The sequence below is a fragment of the Remersonia thermophila genome, chromosome 4 (assembly GCF_042764415.1).
Source record: "Remersonia thermophila strain ATCC 22073 chromosome 4, whole genome shotgun sequence".
NCBI classification, from domain to species: domain Eukaryota; kingdom Fungi; phylum Ascomycota; class Sordariomycetes; order Sordariales; family Chaetomiaceae; genus Remersonia; species Remersonia thermophila.
This window is the reverse complement of record NC_092220.1, coordinates 377,660-400,997: the sequence shown is the minus strand read 5'-3', so window position 1 is coordinate 400,997 and position 23,338 is coordinate 377,660. Positions and strand designations below refer to the sequence as shown.

Here is a 23,338-nt window from a genome sequence, read left to right as displayed (position 1 = left end):
GGGAATGCGAGGATTGTTTGGAGTCTTGTATCCATGGACAATTCAAAGGGCATGGATGCAAGAGGACGGAAAGTAGCAAGAAACCAGTAACTAACGGCCTATCGAAACCGGACCGGACGGAGGGAGGGAGGGAGGAGGGAGCTCCCGTCGGAATCATGGTCCACCCTTCTCTCCTCCCCCTCGGAATCTTCAGGGTGATGATACCTTCGGCCGCGCATTCGATGCATTATCAAAGGATCCGCACCTTCTTCCAGGGTCTTCGCCTATCGAGCCCCGCTCTCTCTTTGCTCATCCACCATGGAACTTGTGCCGATAACCACAGGGCGATCCGTGCAGGGCCTATCCATCTCAACCTCATCTTGAAGCCACGCTCTACGCGACGCACATCAGCCCATCTTCACTCCACCGTTGGCGACCTGCTCGATATAATGGCAAGCTACCAAGATAGTTCCGCCACTCAGGCGGCCCCTCAGGCACCTCTCACCCCTACCCCGCCTTCTAGAGCTCCATCTCCTGGAGCCTCTCCGACGGCTCGTCGGAAGAGCAGCCCTCGTGCCAAGGACGCCGGAGCACCCACTGCGTCTCCTGATGCCCCCGCAGATGAGATTCCTCAGAAGAGCCATCCTCACACCCATCTCCCTGATCCCGAGAATGCCATAACTCGTCCTCCGCCTCCTCCCGGACCGTCCCCAGGGGCTCCCTCTCGGCAGGCATCCCCTGCCTCCACAATCAGCGACCCGGCCCAGCCCCAGCTCCGGCACCAGCACCGGCACCAGCACCGCTTTCTAGACGCCACCGAGTGGGCCCGCGTGGCTCACGGCGTCGGGGCCATCCGTACGGACGACGAGGCACACCATGTGGTGCGCCCGACGTGCTGGTACTGGCCTCCCAAAGGGATGCCCGAGGGGCTGTACCGAGATGTGGTGTTTCAGCGGTCCAAGTACCAGGTGGCCTTTTTCGCGCTGGGCGCTGCCCACTGGGCGCTCATGGTGGTTCAGGTCACGGTGGGCGCCGTGCTGACGGCGCTGGGCTCGCTGTCGATGCGCGAGACGACGGCGATCACGATCCTGGCCGCGGCGAACACGGTCGGCGCGGGCTTGCTGGGGTTGATGCACAACAGCGGGTTACCCGATCGGTATCGCATGGACAAGGTGCAGCTTTTGGCGGTGGAGGACTACATCAGGGTAAGTCTTCCAAGAGCCGGGCCCCCATGGGTCCCCATGGGTTTGTAGTACATGTTGTAGGCGAGGTGCTAATCCCCCAGCGGCGGCTCCCAGGGCGTGCTCGACACGGGCATTGTCGAGGCCCAGCAGACCGTCGAGGACGTGCTCAACGAGTGTTACTCCCGGTTCGCCAGCGCCCGGTCCACCATCCTGTCCAACAAGCCTGATGTGTACGCGACTCCGATCCCGAACAAGGCCACGGCGAACGCCATGCAGCGGCCGCAGCCTGTCATGCACATCCGCATGGGGCGCAAACCGGCTGTGGATACGTTTTACTGATCCAGGTGACTGGACGGGGTTGAGCATCGTTATCGGACAAAAAGCGGTCAACCGCGACGTTGGGCGGAGCGATAACTTCGAAGGCTAGGACGGCTTCGGAACAAGCGGCATCGCACCGAGCCAGAGGGCCTTGGGGGATGGTACACAGAGGCGGTGGCATCTTCGGTGGTGAGGGTCGTAGGATATGCAGAGCTCTTCTCGTGGTCATGACAACAGAAGGGATGCACGACCAGAACTTCAAGGGGACGGGAGAACGATGGACAATGGGGGACAGACTTCGATTCCATCTCATAATCGACTCTCACCAGCCATCCCTACAACAAATGGTTTCGTGGTGTAGTTGGTTATCACGTCAGTCTAACACACTGAAGGTCTCCAGTTCGAACCTGGACGAAATCATATCCTTTTGCATTTTTTTTCTCGGGCCTAGGTTCCGTGTTTTTTTGCCAAGTCAAGTCATCAGCCCTAGGGGGGATCGGATGTGGAGAAGGCATTTGCTGACTGACCTGACGGCGACAGCTGATGGGACTTTCTCCACTACACTCCACTCCACAACCATACTATATGCAACAGACTACGCAGTACGTACCTCGGCAATGGAGGACTCGAGCGTGATCTGAACGTTGAAGCCTAGGTTGGCCTGGCTATTATTCCCTCGGACGTCTCGGCCAGCTACGTGATTCCATTGGCCACCCTTTCCGGCGGTCGGATTCGCTTCCCACCGGGTCCAGCTCCGCATCCAACCATCGAGCTGGTTTTCGTTGCTAGCGTTGAGGCCGGCACTCGGGCGGGGTGAGAAGAAGGGGCTTTTTCATTATTAGCCTAGCGCAGTTTGCTGGCGATCGAGAGCTTGTCGAGCTTGAGCTGACTTGCGGCGAGAACGAAAGCGAGAAACAGACAGCCCGACCCAACGTCCACCAGCCTACGTAGTTACGCTGCTTAGACAGTACAAGACTAACCTCGGGTCCAGCCCCTGGTAGCTGAACGCCTGGTCGGGCTCGGGAAGCCATGTGCCAGCATGCGCAGCGCGCATGGGGTTGCATGCTGCATGGCATGGCGCCGCGCCATCCCGCAGGTGGCCCCCGGCCGCGACGCATGGGCCCTGGCAGAATCGCGCCGGCGGACGCCACCCCGCCCCCGTTTGCCTGTCAAATGCAGGGGGAGGGACCAACCAGGAACAGGTACGCCCGAGCGTCCTCGAGTCATGTCGGATTCTTCACCTTTTAGCGTGCTGGAAAGGAGCTCGAAGACGACATGGCAATGGCATCGTTGCGGGTTCCGGGTTCCATACAGACGGGGAGATCTTCTGACCGTAAAATTAGAACAAGCACCGTGGCGTCCATACTTACTCCGTACGTCAAGTAGACGGGAAGATCAAGAATGGGGACGCCGAGGCAACGCCGCAGCATGGCGTTTGAGCCGCATCGTGCAGCATGTACTGTGTATGTACGTATAGACTTAGCACCGCAACACAACAACAAGAAATGTTTCGGGTCTGTCAGCCTCAAGCAAGACATCGGCCCCCCGCCTTGCCGGCTCTTGAATCGAACGTCTTTGCCTGTGTGTCGAGCCAACCTGCAGTGGTACATGCTACCACCGTACCCTACAGTAGTGTGGCACCGGCGTTTGGGCGCTTACCTCCTCCCCCCCAGCCCGTACCTCGACGGTTTGGGCTAACCCAAGTCTTGTGGCGGTTTTTTTTGGTGTCTGGGCTTGGTCCGAATAGGCCAGGGCCGGCGTCGAGCAACCTCGACGCCTGCATACACACTATCATCGGAGATGATGGACTGTGCTTCTCTTTGCTTTCTTCTTTTCCGAGAACGTTGGGATCGGCACTCGGAACGGCTCTACTATACAAAGGTCCCACAAAGCGCAAGGGACAAGAACTGTGGCGTTCCTAGGGCCGTGCTTCTCTTCTTCTTTCTCTCTTTCTCTCTGTCTCCGTCTCCCTCCCTCCCTCTCTCTCTCTCTCTGTTTGTCTGTCTTGTGGAGTAGGGATTCGTTCACGTCGTTCTTTTTCATCTCACCCCTCATCCAGCTCACCTTTGCCGCCCATCACGAGAAGAACAGAAGGGCGGGCGGGCGAGCGGCGCCTTTGTTCCCCCGTCTCCTTGTTTTTTTTTTTTTTTTTTTGGCACGACGCATTGCTCGATATCCCTTCGATCAAGCTCTCCAGGCTAGGGGTCAAAGACGACAGGCTGTTCGGGCCGGCTCTTTGTTGCGTTTTGGCTGGACGATAACCAGGCCCCCTTGAACAACGTCCGCCGCGGAACCTCGACAGCTCAACCGCCAAAGCTCGCGCGCTGACAACCATCACAACCGGTCAACGGTCAACCCCATTCGACTTCTGCTGGCCCTGGAGACTTGATACACGCCCATAGACAAGATGGTCGGTCCCGCGGCTTTCCACTACCCCATCTCGGGGACGGCCGATCTGTCGAGGGTCGAAGCCCCCGTGACGATCAAGGCGTACCTGCTCTGCGCCTTCGCCGCCTTTGGCGGCCTGTGTAAGTCATCCTCCCCCCCTCCCAAGGAGCCGGTGGCTCGCCGCCATGGGACTAACCCGAGCCCTTTCCACCCGGGCCAGTCTTTGGCTACGACACGGGATGGATGTCGGGCGTGCTCGGCATGCCCTACTTCATCACGCAGTACACGGGGATACAGTACGACTACGAAACGATGCAGCCGATCGGGGTGCCGCCGACCGAGTTCACCCTGCCGTCGTCGACCAAGTCGCTCATGACGTCCATCCTGTCGTGCGGCACCTTCTTTGGCGCGCTCATCGCCGGCGACGTGGCCGACTTCATCGGGCGGCGGCCCACCATCATCTTTGGCTGCGTCATCTTTTGCGTCGGCTGCGTGCTCGAGATCGTGTCGACGAACCAGCTGGTGCTCTTCGTCATGGGCCGCCTCGTGTCCGGCCTCGGCGTGGGCGCCATCTCGGCCGTCATCCTGCTGTACATGGCCGAGGTGGCGCCCCGTCGCGTGCGCGGCGCCATCGTCTCGGGCTACCAGTTTTGCATCACGCTGGGCATCCTGCTGGCCAACTGCGTTGTGTACGCGTCGGCCAACCGCAACGACACGGGCTCCTACCGCATCCCGGTGGGCATGCAGTTCCTGTGGGCTGTCATCCTGGGCGTGGGCCTGTTCTTTCTGCGTACGTTGACCTCTCTTTTTTTTCTTTTTTTCTTTTTTTCTTTTCTTTTTTTGGTTCTGCATCAGCTCGCAAGCTCACACGCGCACGCGCGTCCAGCCGAATCCCCTCGTTTCCACGTCATGAAGGGCAAGATCGACAGGGCCATGACGGCTCTCTCAAAGCTGCGTGGCCAGCCGGTCGACTCGGACTACATCCGCGACGAGCTCGCCGAAATCGTCGCCAGCCACGAGTACGAGATGCAGGTGATACCGCAGACGAGCTACATCGGGTCGTGGGTCGCGTGCTTCCAGGGCGACGTCCGCAAGGGCAACTCGAACCTTCGCCGCACGATCCTCGGCGCGGGCATCCAGATGATGCAGCAGCTGACCGGCGTCAACTTCATCTTTTACTTTGGCGTCACCTTTTTCCAGCAGCTCGGCACGATCCAGGATCCCTTCTTCATCTCGCTCGTCACGACGCTCGTCAACGTGCTCTCGACCCCCCTGTCCCTCTGGGCCAGCGAGCGCATCGGGCGCCGGCCGCTGCTCATCTGGGGCGGCGTGGGCATGATGGTGGCGCAGTTCATCGTGGCCATCGTGGGCGTCACCTCCGGGCGCCCGGACCTGGTGCCGACCAACTACGACGCCGTCAAGGCCATGATCGCCTTCATCTGCATCTACATCTTCTTCTTCGCGAGCACCTGGGGCCCCATCGGCTGGGTCATCGTGGGCGAGTGCTTCCCGCTGCCGATCCGCTCGCGCGGCGTGGGCATCGCCACGGCGTCCAACTGGTTCTGGAACTGCATCATCGCCGTCATCACCCCGTACATGGTGGGCAACGAGCCCGGGTCGGCGCACCTGGGCCCGCGCGTCTTCTTCATCTGGGGCTCGCTCTGCGGGCTGTCGCTCACCTTTGCCTACTTCCTCGTGTTTGAGATGAAGGGCCTCACGCTGGAGCAGATCGACACCATGATGGAGGAGACGACGCCGCGCCGGTCGAGCAAGTGGAAGCCGAGCCAGACGTTCGCCGCGCAAATGGGCCGCGTGCGCAACGCCGAGGAGATGCAGGCACAGATGACGGCGTCGTCCATCACGTCGGGAGACAAGATCCTCGGCGGGTACGGGCGAGCGTAGGCGATCGCCGGGAGGGCGGGTGTATGTCTGAACGTGCGTATGCGTGCATGAGTGAAATGGGTGCACATGTGGTGGGTGGGCGGATGCGTATGGACTGGTGTTGTGGGCATGGGCGTGGGCATGAGCGTGGGCGTGGGTGGGCGGCGTGCGTTTGTGTGTTTGCTCTATTCTATACCTTATACCTTATACCTTCGTTCGCCTTTCTCTTTTCTTATGCTCTAATATTTATTTTCTTTTGTAGGGCCGTGTTGCCGCCAATCCTTGTCTCTCTCTCAATCCACAAGATGCGCAGCTCCCGCCGCGCGATGATGGCGAGTTGCCCTGGCAATGGGTAATGAGTTATTGGACCCAATGGATTGTTTGGTTGGTGCAAGGAAGCGGAGCGGAGAGGCGGAGTACGGTCTAGGTACCCCGCGACCTCGACCAGAGATACGTATAGTACTCCCCCCTTTTTTTTCTCTTTTTTCGTTTCTTTTTTTTTTTTTTGGGAGAGGACCGGGGGGGGGGGGGGGGGGGGAGCGCGCAGGATGACGGCGCCGCCATCTCCATTCAGCGGGGCCCGGCCGACCGAGTGGGCGGATAGTACCACGCCCGGCGAGTGACTCACGGCCGAAGCTTCACTCGGATTCCCCGTTGGAATATCAGGGGGGGAGGGGGGGAGGGGGGGGGCGGACCACGTGAGGCCGGTCGAGCCCGGTTTCTCGGCGGCGGCATTGCGCCATTCATGGCCATGAGTGATCTGTTTGGCTGCATCGGCCTCGGGGAGACGGCCACATCGAAGCATAGGTAAAAAAAAAAAGGGTCGCTTCACCTGCACCCGACTCAAGTCCGGCCTGCGTTGATCCGTTGCCAGGTTCCAACGCATCTGTCACCGTCTCAAAATGACATCCATCGCGGACGAAGCCGTCTCGACCATTGTCGTGTCATGCAAGCAGACGCGCTTCCATATCGAAAGCCCCAACTACCGCGAGGTGGGTAGCGGAGCTGCAATGCCGCAGAGCAGATGGAGGAGCAGGAGCACGGCTGACACGACGTCTCTCAGCTCGACATCGAGGGCCTCGACATCACCGTCACGTCGGCTCCCCAGGACAAGGCCAAGGGCAAGGGCAAAGCCAAAGCTGCCAACGGCACCGAGATCTTGTCCGGTGCGAAGCTGCGTCTCAAGGCTGGGAATCGCTATGCCTTGGTGGGGAGGAACGGGTCGGGGAAATCGAGTGCGTGACTTGATGGCGTTGCCCCTGAATGATTGCTGCCGGCTCCCGCTGACCTCTCAGCTCTCCTGCGCGCCATCGCCGAAAAGCTGATTCCCGGCATCCCGGAGCAAACGAGGATTTCCATCCTGCAGCAGACAAACGCCGATCATGCCTCCTCGGACCACCCCCCGGCGAGCACCCCCGGGGCCGCCGAGGGGCCGACCGTCCTCGAGGACGTCATAGACCGCGCCACGGCCAAGAGCGACCTGGAGCGCGAGATTTCAGGTAGGAACCTCGCCAGAGGCATTCTCTCGGGGGGAGGGAGGCTATATCTGACCCATGACCAGCGCTTTCGGCCGGCGTCAACGGAACCGACCCCCTGGCCGCCCTCCGCGCGCTGCGAGCTCTCCGGCATGAGCGCATGCTGAAGCGCTTGTTCGTCCTGGACAAGGACGCCCGCTTGCGTAGCGGCGCCAGAGGCCTCCAGGCACGCAAGGCCCTCGTCGAATATGAAAAGGCCGTGGCCAAGTCTGCCGAACTGTAAGCCGGCGCCGGATCCTTTGCCATGCGCCCTAGGTCCTTCTAACCTTGTGATTCAGCAAGGACCAGCCCGCCGAGGAGATCTCGCCCGAGACGCTGCAGGCCGAGACGCAGGAGGCGGCGGATATGCTGGCCGACCTGCAGCTCCAGGTCGAGCCGTCGCGCATGGCCGACATCGAGTCTCGCGCCAAACAGATCCTCGCGGGCCTCGGATTTACCGACGCCTACGCCGCCAAACCTGCCAGCAGCCTCTCCGGAGGTTGGCGCATGCGCAGCGCTCTGGCCACGGCCCTGCTGCAGGAGTCCGACATACTCATCCTCGACGAGCCCACCAACTTCCTCGACCTTCTTGGCATCCTCTGGCTGCAGCGCTTCCTCGAACGCCTCGGCGACCAACCCACACCGCCAACCTTGATCCTTGTGTCCCACGACCGCGACTTCGCCAGCGCCGTGTGCACCGATCTGCTGATCCTCAAGGACAAGGCGCTGACGTACTTCACCGGCGATCTCGCCACGTACGAAAAGGCCCAGGCCGACAAGAAGCTTCACCTCACGCGCATGAAGGAGGCGCAGGAGAAACAAAAGGCCCACATGCAGGAGTCCATCCGCCAGAACCTGGCCGCGGGCCGCCGCAACGACGACCAGAACAAGATCCGCCAGGCCAAGTCGCGCCAGAAGCGCCTGGACGACCGCACGGGCTTGAACGTCAACGAGCGGGGCGGCCGCTTCAAGCTCAACCGCGACCTGGTCGGCTACCACCTCACGGCGCGCGACGAGATCAACGTCCCGCAGGACGAGCGGCCCGTCATCCTCTCCCTGCCCGACCCGCCCGACCTGCGGTTCCCGGGCTCCCTGATCTCGCTCGACAAGGTCACGTTCCGCTACCCGCCGCCCAGGGGCAGCCGGCAGCTTCTCGCGCCGACGCTCCAGGACGTGACGCTGACGGTCGGCGAGGGCGACCGCATCGGCATCCTGGGCCTCAACGGCGCCGGCAAGTCCACCCTGATCCGCCTCCTCGTCGGCGAGGCCGGCAGGACCTCGTACGCCGGGACCGTCGCGGCCCACCCCCGGCTGCGGCTCGGGTACTACTCGCAGCACGCCGTCGAGGAGCTGCAGAGGCTGGGGCGCGCCGAGCCGGCCCTGACGGCGCTGGCGCTGCTGATGCGGGAGGCGGCCGCCGACGGCGGCGGCGAGACCCCCGACGAGGGCGCCGTGCGCGGGCTGCTGTCGTCGTTCGGGCTCGCCGGGCGCGTCGCGTCGGACGTGCCGATCCGCAAGCTCTCGGGCGGGCAGGTCGTGCGCTGCGAGCTGGCGCGCCTCATGCGGCGGCGGCCCGGGCTGCTGGTGCTGGACGAGGTGACGACGCACCTCGACTACGAGACGGTCGCGGCCCTGCGCGAGGCCTTGCGCACGTGGCGCGGGGCCGTCGTCCTGGTCTCGCACGACCGTTGGTTCATGCGAGGCGTGGTGGAGGGGGTGGCGGACGAGGACGAGGGGGGCGAGAGCGACGCCGAGGAGGAGGAAGAGGAGGAGGAGGAGGACGCCTCGGCAAGGCGCAGGGTCGTGTATAAGCTGGCCGCGGGCAAGCTGACGGCCCTGGACGGCGGTGTGCAGCAGTTTGAGGAGAGCATGGAGAAGCGGGTGAGGAAGCTGTTGGTGGATTAGGTGGCCCCTGATGAGATCCTTGCCGTGTGGTTGAGCACGGGGCTCATATGGGACGAGCGCTTTCGTCTACGGCTATCCACGAAGCATTCCTCTCCCGGGACTCGTTGCCGTCATCTTTGAGCCTCGAGCCCCTGCGCGATACCGCTGGGTTGGGTCGATGCTAGCTCCATCTGGTCGAGATACCCCAGCGCCTCACACGGCCCGAGGCTCACGCATTCCTGTCCGCTAACTAGCTAACCCCCATCCGGGGTCCTCCTGCCGATGCTGGCCTGCCTCGGATCCGGAGGGCCGGGGAGAGACCCACGTCTTCCGTTCTCCGATGGCTACCGGCCTCCTCGGCCATCACCGGTCTTCAGAGCCAAAGCCGCCAACTTCCACGTGCACATGCCTCATCTCTCTTAGACTTCTTCCCAGGACCACACCACACCCTCGCGCCAAGGTCGTAGGTTGACGAGCGGTTTTCTCACCTCGTCCTGGAGTCCACACTGAACATTCGAGCCCCCCAGGCCGGGCTCCGACTCTAGCCGGCTCGTCCCCCCCAAAAGATCCGGCTTCCATTCCAGAGAAAGCTGTCAGTCAACGTTGCCTTCGAAGCCGCGGGTGAGCCCACGCATCGTTCGATCGTCGCGCCGAGGCGTGGGGTGGATGGTTCGACGGCGCGGGTTCTCCCGCGGCGGTCAGCTTGCAGAGGAGTTCCGTTGCCTCGCAGCGTTACAGCGTTACGGTGTAGTTACGTGGAGTTGGTGGTCTCCTAGTCGGCCATGAAGTGCGTCCGTTTTGCTCCTCCTCCTCCCATCAGCCCTCTTGTCTGCCGACCAACAATGGGTTAGGAGGCCGGATGGTAGCATGATGACGACAGCCAGGGAAGGGGAAATGAAATGCCACATACATAGGCAAAGCCAACAGCAGGAGCCGCAATTCGCCGTTGTCGTCACCTCGCTGTTGTCGTCACCGCCGCCGCACAGACAGTTTATATTATTGTTTTGTCTGCGGTCTTCGGTTCCCACAGCCGGTATTCTGCGGTTCTGTTCCGGTCAACGCCTTCACCCGGATAGACACGGTGTGTGTACTAGTATGTGTGTGTGTGTGTGTGTGCCCTGCCGGGCCCTCTCCCTGAAGCCGTGGATACCGGCGAGCAAACCCGTGGTGCAGTGTTACGTTGCCATCGCAACCCAGCCAAGGCTGGCAAGGCATTGGAGGAAGTGTTGCTCCGGCCCCCGATTGCTGATCATGGTGCTCTCCCCTGTGCGCTGCGGCGTTTTTTGTCTTTTTTTTTTCTTCTTTTTGTCGCCTCGCCATCGACTGTCGTGGTTCACCATGACGGCGACTGGCCATGAAGGAGGACGGACCTCCAAGCTGCTTGCCATGCAAGGCGCCGAAGCCGGCGCAGGATAAAGCAATGTACTGTGTAAGCACGGGAGCCCGTTGTTTCTTTTCTGTGCTGTACTTGAGGCGCTATGATTTCCGCTGCATACGCTACCAAGCGCACACGATGCACGAATCTGTAACAGGCCTGCCGGGGGCGCAGCGAGCGGTGCATGGCCGTTGCGGATCCATCCATGCAGGCGCGCCATTGGGGCAGAAACGTCTCAATCTGTCCCATGGGGGTGTGCTTGCTCCTGTGTGCGCGAAGCGATGTGCGACATGCTACGGTGTAGGGTGCTGCGTCCCTTGCGTTCGTTCTGTTGATCTTGTTACGGTGTACTATATGGTACCTACGCAGTATGCACTCCGGAGATACCTACGCTGTCACAGCATGTACTGTGTATGTATGTACAGGGTTTCGAAAAAGCCATCCTTGGGATTATGAGACGAGCGTTTTTCTGGGGTCCCAAACGGACGAGTAGGAATTAGAGCCGGGGACATGGTGATCGGGCCAGATCGGGGGTTGTCGATCCTTCCCCCCCCCCCCCCCCCCCCTTTTTTTTTTCCTTTTTTTTTTTTTTTTCGTTCGAGCGGCCGGTCAGCCGGCCGAGGAGCCCCGAGCCTTGTTTTTATCATTATCCTGTCGATCTTGCTCTGTGCTGCTAACTATGCTCATTTGCATTACCCGATCACAGCTCCGGCTTTTCATCATGACGCATTCTCCCCCCAGGCGATGGCGTTCGCGGGAGGGCCGAGACAGGCTGAATCGGCTCGAGATTGACCGGCTGCAGCTCTCTCCGTGCTGGCCAAGGTTCCTAAACCCCGCCGCTCCGAGCAAGCATTGTTGTTTTCTGGACGGCTCTGGGCGGGTTTTCCATGGCGGCAAAAGATAGGGTGATGTGCTGTTCTTACGTAGACGAGGACAGCCTTCTTTGCTTGATGCGCGCGGGTAGTACCCCATCGAAAACCTCCGATTGATTGCCATTGCAGCCGTTCTGCGGTGCGGGAGCTAGGGAACAGTGTCGTGTAGTGTCGTACCGAGCCGACTGGCCAGGATCGCTGCAGCAGCAGGCCGAGAGGCCGAAAGAAAAAAAAATTGGGGAGGCACCGCTTCTGGAACGGCCGGCGACCTGCAATGATACCTAACGGCAATCTCGGATTCCTAGATAACAACGGAGTCCTCCGAGGCTGCGCAGCCGGCCTTGGTGCTACGCAAGATTCGGACGCCGAGGAGGCTAAAATGTCAGATGCGAATCCCGCCGCGGTAGCGAGCCAGACAACATAACAACTGGCGGGTTTTCTCAACCTCAATGGCTGGTATGTGTTATTCTGACTCCTCGACAATCTCGGGCCGGCTTGGAACAGGAGTCGAGGCCGGCCAGCGGCCGGACATGTCACAGACTCGGGACGATTCCAGTTTCCGGTTTCCGCAGGGCCTGCCGGAGCCGCTGCACTGAAGCGAGACCATTGGCCATGGCGGTTGCCTCTTGCGCATCCGAATCGTCGTAAAACACAACACACGGGCGGTCGAGACGGGGGTCTGCGGTGCTGCGCAAGAATCGGCCGAGATGCTTGGACAGGGGGTGGGCCAGAAGGGTTATCGTACCCGGGCGAAGCGGGAGGGGCATGCAGGGCCAGGCCTCAGGGGCTTCTTGTAAGAAGCGAGGTTAGAGCTCCCCCGCTCAAGGCGGCACTGGAAACGCGAGTTCAGAAATCCTCCGTCAGGCGTGGCTCCTGTGAGGCCCGGGCTGCTCCATCTTCAGCATCGTCATCGTCGTCGTCGTCGTCGTCGTCTTCTTCCTTGTCCTGAACGCCTTCATCCTCCGGGTCCTCCGGGCCCTCCTGCTGTTCCTCCTCCTCCTCCTCCGGATTCGGGCCGAGCAGGATGTCCTCGCTGCCCTGCCACTGGGACGGCATCGGCGGGAGCTCGTCGTCGTCTAGATCGTAGTACTCGTCATCGCTGTCTGCAATCTCAAACTCCGTGTGTCCGAGCTTCCTCTTCCGCGCAGGCGTGCATGCCAGAGCCGCCGACGGCTGTGTGTCGTTGTCGTCGTCGTTGTCGTCGTCGTTGTCGTCGTACTCTACCGCAACCAATCCTCGCTGCACTCCGGTTAGCAAACCCCTAAAGGGGTGACCGTGGACCCTCCCACTCACTTCTTCCACTGTGAACACGCAGCTGCCGGATGCAGCATTTGTAACGTCCTTCCCATTGAGCTTCTGGACCGCGGCGACGCGCACGCCCCTGGGTTCCGCACCCCGCTGGGCGAGCCAGTCACGGAACACAACCAGCCGGGTCGAGACGGCCTGCTCCCACGCCGAGGCGTTGATGGCCGGGATCAGGGTGGCACCGCGCTCGGCCTGCATCTTGGTGGCGCACTGCGTGAGCACCACAACGGCCAGGTCCCGCGTAGCCGCCAGTTTTTGAAGGCTGTTGCCAATGTACTGGAGAACCTGAAGACGGCGGATGGTGCCGGGAGGCCCTGAGCGCGGGTCAGTTTCAATACGTTTGATGGTTCGGGCAGCTGCCGGCTGATGGGCGCACCTTTGAGCTTTGTCTCCGCGGCCGATCGAGTCTCGGGTAGTTTGGGGAACGCATGGTTGACCAAGGCAGAGAGGGAATCTACGACGACGAGTGATGTTCCAGGCGGGATACAGGCCGCGGTTGGCCTGCACAGAAGCGCCAGAAGGTGCGGCAAGGTAGGACAGGCGTAGTGGACGAAACCGTCGCCCAGGCGATCAGCGTCGGGACGGCCGTCCTGCCGCGCGCCGGTCACTTCACTGAGAACGGTCTGAAGGCGGGCTACCGGGAGCCGGTGGAATCCATCTGGGAACGTGAGCCGCGCTGTCCCGCACCGGGAACCGGGAGCAGAGATAGACCGACCTACCCAAACTACCCTCCCTTCCTCGGCGAGGCAGGTCGCGGCGAGTTGAATGCTGGGTCCGTCAGCCGGGTGGGCAGCACAGATACTCTCGGAGCGCATACCCAAAGGCCGTCTTTCCTACGCCTGGAGCCCCCCAGACCTCTGTGACATGGCCTTTCTGGATGCCGCCTGAAGGGGCCGTGTCCAGACCATGGCCGAGCAGGGAGTCGAGAGCCGGAAGGCCGGTGGGGATGCAGGCTCGGGTTTCACCCTCCAGGACCTCCAGGGCCTGTGCTGCCGAGACGGTTGGCAAGCGGTCTGATCGGTCAGCCGATGGATGTCGGTGGTGGCATGGTTGGTCGCGAGGCTTGACAATATGCATCAACGGAGATGGCAAAGACTTACGGGTTGACGGCAGATCAAAGCTGGACACATCGTGGCCGTGTATTGCGTGGTAGTCCATCCCTCGGAAGCCTCGGTATCTTCATGCCCAAGTCACCAGTTGGATCGTCGGCGTCACGGCGGCCGTGATGTTTGGCGATGGTTCGGGCAACCAAGGCCTGGTGATTCTCAGGGTTAGGGTTTTACTACCTGAGCCAACCCTTGATTTCCTCTAACCAATTGGTTCGGGATTCTAGTGTGACAGCTGCGAGTCATACAAGTTGGGACTTGTAAATCGGCGAGCAGGTTGTTGTGTAGTAGAAAGCAACGAGCAAGCAGAAGCGCAATCGTCAGAAACGGTCCGGCGATTTGCTGATGGCAGGTTATGCAGATTCACACCGCCCACGTTCCACCACCGCAACGGCCCGCTGGTCTGATCGATGATCTACAATAGTTCACTAGTCGCTCGGTAACCACCCCACATTGACGGACAAGAGTAACTCCCGGCCTTGCGATTTCTGGGTTAGTAGTCCAACCAAACGCAGCTCTCGCCAAGCAACAACCCAGTCGGGAAACACATGCGGGTTTAGCTCAGTTGGGAGAGCGTCAGACTGAAGTTCAACTTCGGGAATCATATCTGAAGGTCGTGTGTTCGATCCACACAAACCGCATATCTTTTGCCCGTCCAGCTTGCGAGTGTTGTTGTTTTTGTGTTTCTGGAGCCCCTTCGCTCTCTCCTTTTTTTCTTCTATATTGCCACCTTGCTTCGCTTCCTGCCTCTTTAGAGAGGCCATGGCGGGGGATTGTGGCTAAATCCCAGGTCAGACCGACCATGCGGAAAAAACAGTACGACAAAAGCTCAGGAGCTCTTGACTACCTTGCTACGGGCCAGGGTTTCTTGGACAAGTTTCTTTGCAATCGACGGCTCTTGCTGAGGATGTTGTTGCAGGGTAGGTAACTCGTGTTGTAGGCTATCGGAGCAACTTTCACATGCCCTTCCTCAGTACCGGTCCATTCTGCAGATGGAGGCGGCTCCCAACATGATGTCATACCGCACACACACACACACACACACGCACACACACACACGTCATGCCCAACGGACAAAAGCAACTTCACATCTTCATACGTCCTACGCTTCCAAGGCAGTTGGCTCCGTATCAGTACCGGAATTTCCCGCCATAGTGTCCCACTGACGAGTTATTTTTCCATTTGAGCCTTCCTCACCGCCATGATTGCTTGATTTCTGGACCGACGACAAGAACGACACCTCATCAAACCAACCCCACACGCTTGTCACGACGGCGCAATGGCGCAATGCCGTATCAACAGCCCAGCTCATTGATGGGCACTGTTGTGTTTACCCTTTCTGCCGGCTAACGTTATGCCGCTCCAGGGAAATCTGGAGATGGGCCCCCCCTGGCCGGGCTTCGGAAATACGCCTATCATGGTCATGGAACCCCCGCGATGCCGAAACCTTCACTCCCCCTCTTGGCGTCTTACCCCGGATTGGGGGCAAATTGCCTTGAAGCATCACATGCAAAATCGCGCCAACAAATGCTCTGGGCGAGCGTTATCTCTGGTCCGCCGCGCTAAGTTGGTGGAGTTGACAGCTTGAGCATTCCTCGGTGACGTCCGGCGGTCCGGCTGTCACGCCGAAGCCTCCAGGCCCTGCGGATTTACCGAGGCCGGAGCTGCGCTTTCTTCTTGGACAACGGCGTAGGGTGCGAAATGTCTTCACTTCCCTAGGCGCGAAGCTCTTGTCTCCTTCTTGCCCGCCTCCCGGAACGAAAGCCTCGGTCCCGATGCAAACGCGAGGGTATGGCAGCCGTCGGCAGTTCAGGGTCGAGCGGATAATTCCATGGCTTGCGCCAGGGTGTCCAACCTGGATAGGCAGAACCGGCTCCTCACCGTCGCTGTCAAACACGCCTTCACCGGTGGACGGAATGGCTACGTACTGCACCGCGGAGCGTCTGTCTCATCGTAAACACTCCCCAGACGGGTAGGTAGAGTTGCTTTCCAGCAACTTAATTTCCCGAGACGGCGCACGAAATGCCGGACGGTCGCAGAGAGCCTGACCGGGACAAGCAGCCGAGCCTGGGCCCTGGGACAAAGATTCGCGGGGCCTGCAAGGTGCGCACTACGTTACCCGCCCAGATTTTCCTGGACGTTGGGCCCCCGCTGAGGCTCCACGGCCGCTGAAGCCGGGCCGAACACCCAGGAGCTTTGTCCATGCGCCGCCTGGGCATCGCGCTCCCGTCGACCCGGCTGAGTCAGCAACTCCTACCAGAACCAAGCGCGGCCATGTCCAGGTCGTCGGAGGGCGATTCTCCAGGGTCGTCATAGGGCATCCATTCGCGATAGGGAGCCGTCTCAAGCGAACAGATCGCGTCTGCGCTTCCAACAAAGATTGGAAGCGCCAAGCCCCGGATGAGATAGCCGACAGACAACGAAACCTGGAACCGCGCTGCTGCTCGTAAACGCTTCGTGCAGCAGCCCAACCGATGAGGCCGAGGAACGAGCGAGGGCGCGGCGCAATAAAAAAAAAAAAAACATACGCACAGTCCATCCCAACCTACTTAGGGCCGAGATCAGTCCTTGGACCGTGCAGTTTTGTTCGAAGCAGACGGGAAGTGCCGCGGTCCGCAGAAGGGCCGAGGGATCCGCCAGTGAGAGGAGCGGGCTCCAGCCATCAGAGGGCCTCGCGCACACGTGGCAGAAACACGGCGTCGGAGACGCTCACAGCAGTCGGCAGCAGGAGAGAGCAAGCACGGACCATGACTGTTTTCTTTTTTTTTTTCCTCTATCTCTTGCGCCAACGAGGCGGATATGTCTCGGCGCCCCGGGACCCTGGTTCTGCTCAATTGCCTCTTTCAAGGCTAGCGAACGGCGCGGCTAACGCGCACGGAGATCGATCGCCGGCCCCTCCTCAAGCGCAATTAACCGGCGGCTCTGCATCAGGCGAATTCCCCGAGGCGCCACCGCAACCATGGGACCATGGGGTCATTGTGTACATATTTGGATGTGTACTGTGTAGTATAGTGCAGCATGTATGGGCTGCTGGGGGTGGGGGGAGGGGAGACGCTGTCAGGGCAGGCCGGAAGGGGGGGGGGTCTGGGATGGTGGGATGGAAGCGAACGTTGAGGCTCATCAACCTCACGGATCCTCGTGTAGCAGCGTCACGGCTCCCAGGTTCAGTTGGTCACAGAGTAAGGGGGGGGGGGGGGGGGGGTGCATTTTGATTTGGCGGTTTGTGTGTGTGGGGCCCCAAGCTTTTTCCCCCGGATCGCCTCCCCGCTCAGGAGAGTGGTTACAAGACGAAGAAAAGAAAAAGGCGCGAAATGAATGACACCACCGCCCCGGACCAGGACGGGAAATGTGAGGCGACTGGCGGGCAAACGTTTGCCCTTTTTGGGATCCAACCAGCCCGGTCAAAAACCACCCATGCGCCAAAACGCCTGAGAGGTGCAGAAAAGAAAGGATGGAGGAAAGCGGCGAACTGATGACAAGATGCGGAAGCGTCCCCCGAATCTTCCCGAAGGCCGGGGTGCCTCTCCAAACCATCAGGACCCTGGGATCCAAGAAAAACATCTGCCAGGTTCCGCTTTGAGAGGAGGCAGCCGCCGGACTGGGCTGGCCAGGCTGAGCTGAGACTCGAACAATCCACGTTCGCTGTGACGCCATCGTCAAGCTCGTCCTCTCCACCCTCTACACGAACTAGCGTAGCTTGTGGACGCTGTGCGATCAACACCCACCCCCACGCCGCAGCGCCCCGGATTTTTTTTTCTTTGGCTGCCATCACGGCTCCATCCGGGATTAGGACGCGGAAGCTGTTCTGGCAATACGATTCGGAGTGCGCGGAATGCGATGTCCGTCAAATATCGGTGACGTCGACATCGATGCATACAAGGATATGTCTTTCTGTCTCTTTCAACGAGTGAGGGTCCAGGGTTAGAAAAAAACAACAACCTGGAGGATGGGATGCAAGATGAAGATGTGAGATCGTGCTCGTGCTGCTGAGGACGATGAAGAATGGTCAACAGTGACTCGGCCCGACGCGGAACCGCCTCGGTCACTAACAGTAGAGCCTTTCACGTCAACGTTCCGGGGGATCGATTAAAGGGGGGGGGGGGGGGGGTGGATGAGAAGCGCGTGATGCATCCGGGGTCGCTGATACGGCGCCCGCAACGTTGCCAGAGCCCAGAGCACGAAACGGACCCCCACGCCGCCCCCGGTTTGGGGTTTGGGGCGGGTCAACACAACCATAGGCCAAGCTCGGCGGCCTGATGTCGACAGATCACGCCAGATACAGCACCCGACAGAGAACACGGATGGGGCCGGACGAGAAATGACAGCAGAGGCAGGTTTTTTTTCTTGAATGTTGGGTCTCCTGAATGGAGACTCGAGCACAACGCTGCACAAATCGACATAAAACCACAAGGCAGCAATCCTCCACTGCATACCAGGTGGGAATTTTCGGTTCCTGCCGCCCGAGCGGTGGGGAAAAAAAAAAGAAAAAAGAGAGAGGAGACAGGAACAGGCCCACGGGCGAGCGTCGCGCGCTTATCTCCCGGTAGCGTTGGCTCAGCACAGCCCGGCGGCCTGCCCCGGGATTTCAGCACTGCACCCCGGATTTCGGGCAAGCTGTTCATCACACGCGTGCACGCTGGGGGGGATGTGTTTCGTACCTGAGAGCTGCGTGTCTTGTGTGCGAGGGGGGGGGGGGGGGGGGGGCAAATTCGGAACACGAACCCGCTCGCCGCCGCCCCTTCCCCTCCCGGCACGCCGTGTGTGTCGAACGGGGCGGCACCCACAGCGGGCTGAGACGAACCTTGGCTGGTGGATGGTCGAAACCTGTCATCTGGCGATGCGGGAGCTCATGCATGGCCTGATCGCGACGAATCCCCCTCCTTTGCGACATGCGGTTCGGCCGTTGTCATGTTTTTACGCTGGCGAATCTGGTGGCAAACGGCCGCCAAGGGATGGCGGGCCTGTGGAAACGTGTGTGCAACAGCGGCGGTGAGTCGGTTGTGAGTTGACGATGTGTCTGCTTTTTTCTTTCTCGGGGGCCCAGAACACGTTCCACAGACACGTAGCGGGCGTTGGTGAGAACAGCCGGGAAGCAAACAAACAGCCAGGCAAGCCAGCAAGCCTTGTTGCCTAAGCGCACCCGTCTTTCCGGGCCGGGGGCCGTTCCTCTCTCTAGCTCTGTCTTTTTCCCCTTTCCCCGACTCACCTCGACAGGTTCATGCCGGTCGGAGCACGCACAACTGCCATGGTGGCGACCGAGGAACCCGGGGCGCGCGAGCCCTGGAGGCCGAAAACCTGCAACGATATCTGGGGAAACCCAAGCCCCATAACACGGGGCATACTTGGTTGCTGGTGTCGTCATTTCCGTTGGCACGTTGCGAACCTTTGGGGCTCTAGACCTGACCAGGGAGCGCCTGGGTTCATGCTGGGCTTTCTTCGGCCGAATCCACCTCGGGCAGTCTGCTCAGATCATGCCGCGTCTGAACCAGCCGATGGAGAGGGGAAGCGCACGAGCGGGATGGACGATACGCGGCTGGGCTCGGTTCTCTTGCCCTACGGATAGATAGGCGGGTGAGGGCCGTTTCGGCGCTTCTCCCTCTTTTCTCTTTCTTTCTCTGTCTGTCCGTCCGCCAGAGAGCTATCAATTGGGGGATCGACCGTGCGGAGGAGACGTGGCCACAGCCGAAGAGCGATTGGAAAAAAAAAAAGGGGGGGGGGGGGGGGGGCAGAGTGGCACCCGGGGAAAGATAAGGCATGGAGATAAAACGTCGACGACGCAATCTGGGTCGAGTGTGGGGAAATCTTGAAAGTTGGCGCGGCCGTTGGGGATGCGCTACACTACAGAACAGAGAGCACCTTCAAACCTTGAGAGTTTCGGGGCGCGAGGCAGACAACACGATGATAGGTAGCCTAGGCAGCTCGCGAGACGCCGTTAATTAAGGCTGCCCGACCACGCTTCCTCCGTGTCGACCATTCCATGTGTGCTCGCTGAGGCTACGAGGCATACGTGGTTCTTCTCGAGGTCCATCTCGGGCTTCCAAGATTTTTTTTTTTTTTTTTGCACTTTGGGCCCTTGAAGACTTTGCCCGGCATTTGACAGCGCAGTGTCCACTTTGTCTCTCTCCATCGGCGATACTCGTGCTCCAGCAGAATTGCCGTTCAACTTGCGCTCTACCGTCCTCCTGCTCCTCTTGCACCTTTCCTTTTCCCCCATCCGATCCGAATCCAATATCGCAGACGGCGTCCCCTCCTCGTCTCCTGCCGCACACGCATCGGCGGTTGCACACCGGCCACGGCCAGACATCCAGACATGGCGACATGCTTTAGCGGATGACGGAGCGACGGCCACAGCTTTCCAGCCTCTGCAGGCGAGTGGTCTGTCTGCTGCTCGCAGGTGCTCGAGGTACAGCGGTGCAATGTTGCTGGTACCGGCGTACAGTCGTACAATACGGTACCTTACCTCCTGGTACCATACTGTAGCTTCCATGTGTTGGCCATGGCTGTTTTTTTTTTCTTATCGACTCCTCCCCTCGTGTGCCCGAAGTTTCCCCTACTCCTCCTTCCTCCCCCCCCTCCTCCCCCGGCATCCATTTCAGGCGCACCGCTCCCACCGGTCCACCGCCCGCTGTCGCTTGTGATCCCGAACCCCACACCCCCGGGTTGATGCCTCACCCCTGCCGATGGATTTCACCACACCCCATCCCCCACACCCCCCCCCCCCCCCCCCCCTTGCACTCTCCCCCAACCCAACCCTGGAACTGTCAGCCCGCCTCGCGCCATTTAAAACCAGTGCCGCTTCCCCCAAAGGGGACCCGTCTGACTTCTACGACTTCCCCTATGCCTCTTGATGAGCTTCCCCAGCGTTAGCACCACCCAAGCCACAGACTTCAACGACGTTGAAATAGACAGACAGACGATTCCGTCAAGCCAGGGTCTTGCGTCGTCCCCCCCTGAGCAGTCTTGTCTCTTTCAGCACCCTCCATCGACTCACCGCCCATCTCGAGCCGGCTGCATGCATTGTTTGCTTCGACTGCACAACAACAACTACAACGGCCGCGATAGCAACAAAACAACCACGACAGCAACAGCTGCTTTTCTTCCTCGGGCTCGCAAGACACTCCATTCAGGAGGTCGATCACATGCAGCGATCAAAGTCGGCCGTGCACTTCTCAGACCTGCTGAACCCGGCGGTCGAGCCCACTAGGGATCAGGTCTCGACGTCGACCACTCCGGAACAACAAGAAAAGAAACAAGTCGACACCGACATGACGGCCGGCAGCCTCCTCCGGCCCAACGGGCCCGTCCCGCCCACCTCGGCCCCTGCCGACCAACCCACGGAGCTCCCGAGGCCGTACAAGTGCACCATGTGCGACAAGGCCTTCCACCGGCTGGAGCACCAAACGCGCCACATCCGCACGCACACGGGCGAGAAGCCGCACGCGTGCACGTTCCCTGGCTGCAGCAAAAAGTTCTCGCGGTCTGACGAGCTCACGCGGCACTCGAGGATACACAACAACCCCAACTCTCGCCGGGGCCACAAGGGCCACCACCAGCACGCCAGCATGGTCCACCGCATGCAGCCCGACATGATGGCTCCCCCGCCCGGCCCCAAGATGATCCGCTCGGCTCCCCCCACCGCCTTGTCGTCGCCCAACGTGTCGCCTCCCCATTACAGCTCGTACGCCATGAACCTGCCGCCTCCGTCCCTGGCTCATGGCCCGTACAGCCGCGGTGCCCTCTCCAGCCAGAGCGGTCCCGACATGGGCATGCTGAGCCGCGCCCAGGTCGACCGCGACACCCTCCCGCCGCCCCAGCAGCCGCTGCAGCACTACCAGAGGCAACAGCCGCCCTACCCATCCTATTATGGCGGCTCCCTGCTCTCGCAGCAGCGTAGCCCTCTCCCCGGGCTCGGCGCCTACCACATGGCAAGGCCGCACTCGCACGACGACCATGACGACCACTACTCCCACGCTTACCGCCAGCCGAAGCGCTCGCGGCCCAACTCGCCCAACTCGACGGCTCCCTCGTCGCCAACCTTCTCGCACAACTCGCTCTCGCCGACGCCCGACCACACGCCGCTTGCCACCCCCGCCCACTCGCCCCGGCTCCGGCCCTACACCGGCATCGAGCTGCCTCCTTTCCGCAACCTCAGCCTGCACCACACCCCGGCCCTGGCTCCTCTCGAACCCGCCCCGGAGGGCCTCGCCCCTCCCGTCTTGCCGACGCCGAGGAGCACCAGCGGCGTTTCGCTCACCGACATCATGAGCCGGGCCGACGGCGCTCAGAGGAAACTGCCCGTGCCAAAAGTGGCTGTCCACGACCTGCTCGGTCCCAGCGACGGGTTCTCGCAAAGCGGGAGGAGCTCATCGTCCAACAGCATCTCGGGCGGCGATCTGTACGACAGGTTGTAAAAAGGAGAGGGCCAGCGGCCCTGTGCGATAAGACATGACTTGATGACGACAATCCACCGGCAAGCTTATAGAAGGATATCAACCACTTGGCGTTTTGCAAACGGTCCTGCCTCTCTTCTCTGGTTAATTCACGGGGTTTCTTTTTTTTTAAGGATAATGGCAACGGGGGGAAATAACCGCGGGTACCGGGTTTGAGTTTCTGGATTTTGCAGGATAGACATATCACCACTTTTTTGATCTGGCGCTAGACTTGGATATTTATTCTTTTCCTCTGCGGAGCTATTGAAAAGCCACCCTCCCACCTACCCAAACACACACACACACACACGGACGCACGCACGCACAAAAGCAGTGTTTTCTTTTCATATCAACAAGCTCCTGGCAAGCCGGGACAAAGACGGCAGACTCCCATTTACTTTCCTATTTTTGGTTGGAATGGCTGGCGATGGAAATCGGAACAGAGTGGATTTGGACAGGATTTGTTTTTTCTTCAGGTTTTTTTCCCGGTGTATTTTTGGCTAGCTTTTGCCCACCACACCTGTCTACTAGTAATAACAAGATTGGTTCCACGCCAGCAAAGCACCTCCGGTTTCCGGATCACAAATGAAATGCGCGAAAGCATTTCGCAATCACCCACGTGGTTCGTCTGGAACCTGTGTCAGGTCCATCGCCAACCAGAGGAGCTGTCGCCAGGGCCACCTCACGCCCGCGCCGCACGCCGCTTCGTTCTCCACGTTTCAACCAAGACAAAAATCAAAAGCTCATACTTTGCACGGCGGCGTGACCTTTCGACAGGGGCAGAGGGCGGGGAGGTGACAGACAAAGTTAAACAATTGCCGTACGTACGCTAGCGTCTCCATAGCGCGCACGGCAATGGGCTGGGCTTGGAGGCAAGTTACCTCAGGTTTCCACCCCCGCAAACAAAACCACCCGTTCATGACCAACAGCGCGGCGTGGGGTTTCGGGTTTGGTTGGATCTACCACCGGAAAAGGAGGGGGGGGGGGGACCTAACATGGTACCTAGTTACGGCAAAGCAGAGCAGAGCAGAGCACAGCAGAGCAGAGCAGAGCAGATCAGAGCAGATCAGAACGGCGGGCATGGAAAAGCAGCGGCACGTTAT

At 60.3% G+C, this 23,338-nt stretch overlaps 5 protein-coding genes and 2 non-coding genes across 7 annotated transcripts; 6 read left to right on the top strand and 1 right to left on the bottom strand.

Annotated features, from left to right (window-relative positions):
- Window positions 1-297: 297 nt before the first annotated feature.
- VTJ83DRAFT_4227 (uncharacterized protein) lies at window positions 298-1,502 on the top strand (the record flags this gene model as incomplete). The annotated part of the gene is made up of 3 exons (XM_071010693.1): window positions 298-306; window positions 711-1,184; window positions 1,278-1,502. The coding sequence occupies 3 exons, from the start codon at window positions 298-300 to the stop codon at window positions 1,500-1,502; spliced, it is 708 nt and encodes a 235-aa protein (XP_070865677.1).
- Window positions 1,503-1,827: 325 nt separating this feature from the next.
- VTJ83DRAFT_t111 lies at window positions 1,828-1,901 on the top strand. Its single transcript has one exon. It is a non-coding gene; the product is annotated as a tRNA-Val (tRNA).
- Window positions 1,902-3,888: 1,987 nt separating this feature from the next.
- VTJ83DRAFT_4226 (uncharacterized protein) lies at window positions 3,889-5,771 on the top strand (the record flags this gene model as incomplete). Its single annotated transcript, XM_071010692.1, has 3 exons — window positions 3,889-4,009; window positions 4,090-4,659; window positions 4,756-5,771. 3 exons carry the CDS (start codon window positions 3,889-3,891, stop codon window positions 5,769-5,771), a joined length of 1,707 nt encoding a protein of 568 aa, XP_070865676.1.
- Window positions 5,772-6,652: 881 nt separating this feature from the next.
- Window positions 6,653-9,169, top strand: VTJ83DRAFT_4225 (uncharacterized protein; the record flags this gene model as incomplete). Its single annotated transcript, XM_071010691.1, has 5 exons — window positions 6,653-6,742; window positions 6,814-6,985; window positions 7,046-7,249; window positions 7,312-7,504; window positions 7,564-9,169. 5 exons carry the CDS (start codon window positions 6,653-6,655, stop codon window positions 9,167-9,169), a joined length of 2,265 nt encoding a protein of 754 aa, XP_070865675.1.
- Window positions 9,170-12,241: 3,072 nt separating this feature from the next.
- Window positions 12,242-13,858, bottom strand: VTJ83DRAFT_4224 (uncharacterized protein; the record flags this gene model as incomplete). The annotated part of the gene is made up of 6 exons (XM_071010690.1): window positions 12,242-12,634; window positions 12,689-13,014; window positions 13,077-13,358; window positions 13,416-13,468; window positions 13,518-13,713; window positions 13,801-13,858. 6 exons carry the CDS (start codon window positions 13,856-13,858, stop codon window positions 12,242-12,244), a joined length of 1,308 nt encoding a protein of 435 aa, XP_070865674.1.
- A 498-nt stretch (window positions 13,859-14,356) lies between these two features.
- On the top strand, window positions 14,357-14,447 carry VTJ83DRAFT_t112. Its single transcript has one exon. It is a non-coding gene; the product is annotated as a tRNA-Phe (tRNA).
- Window positions 14,448-20,945: 6,498 nt separating this feature from the next.
- On the top strand, window positions 20,946-22,217 carry VTJ83DRAFT_4223 (uncharacterized protein; the record flags this gene model as incomplete). The annotated part of the gene is made up of 1 exon (XM_071010689.1): window positions 20,946-22,217. One exon carries the CDS (start codon window positions 20,946-20,948, stop codon window positions 22,215-22,217), a length of 1,272 nt encoding a protein of 423 aa, XP_070865673.1.
- Between the last annotated feature and the right edge of the window lie 1,121 nt (window positions 22,218-23,338).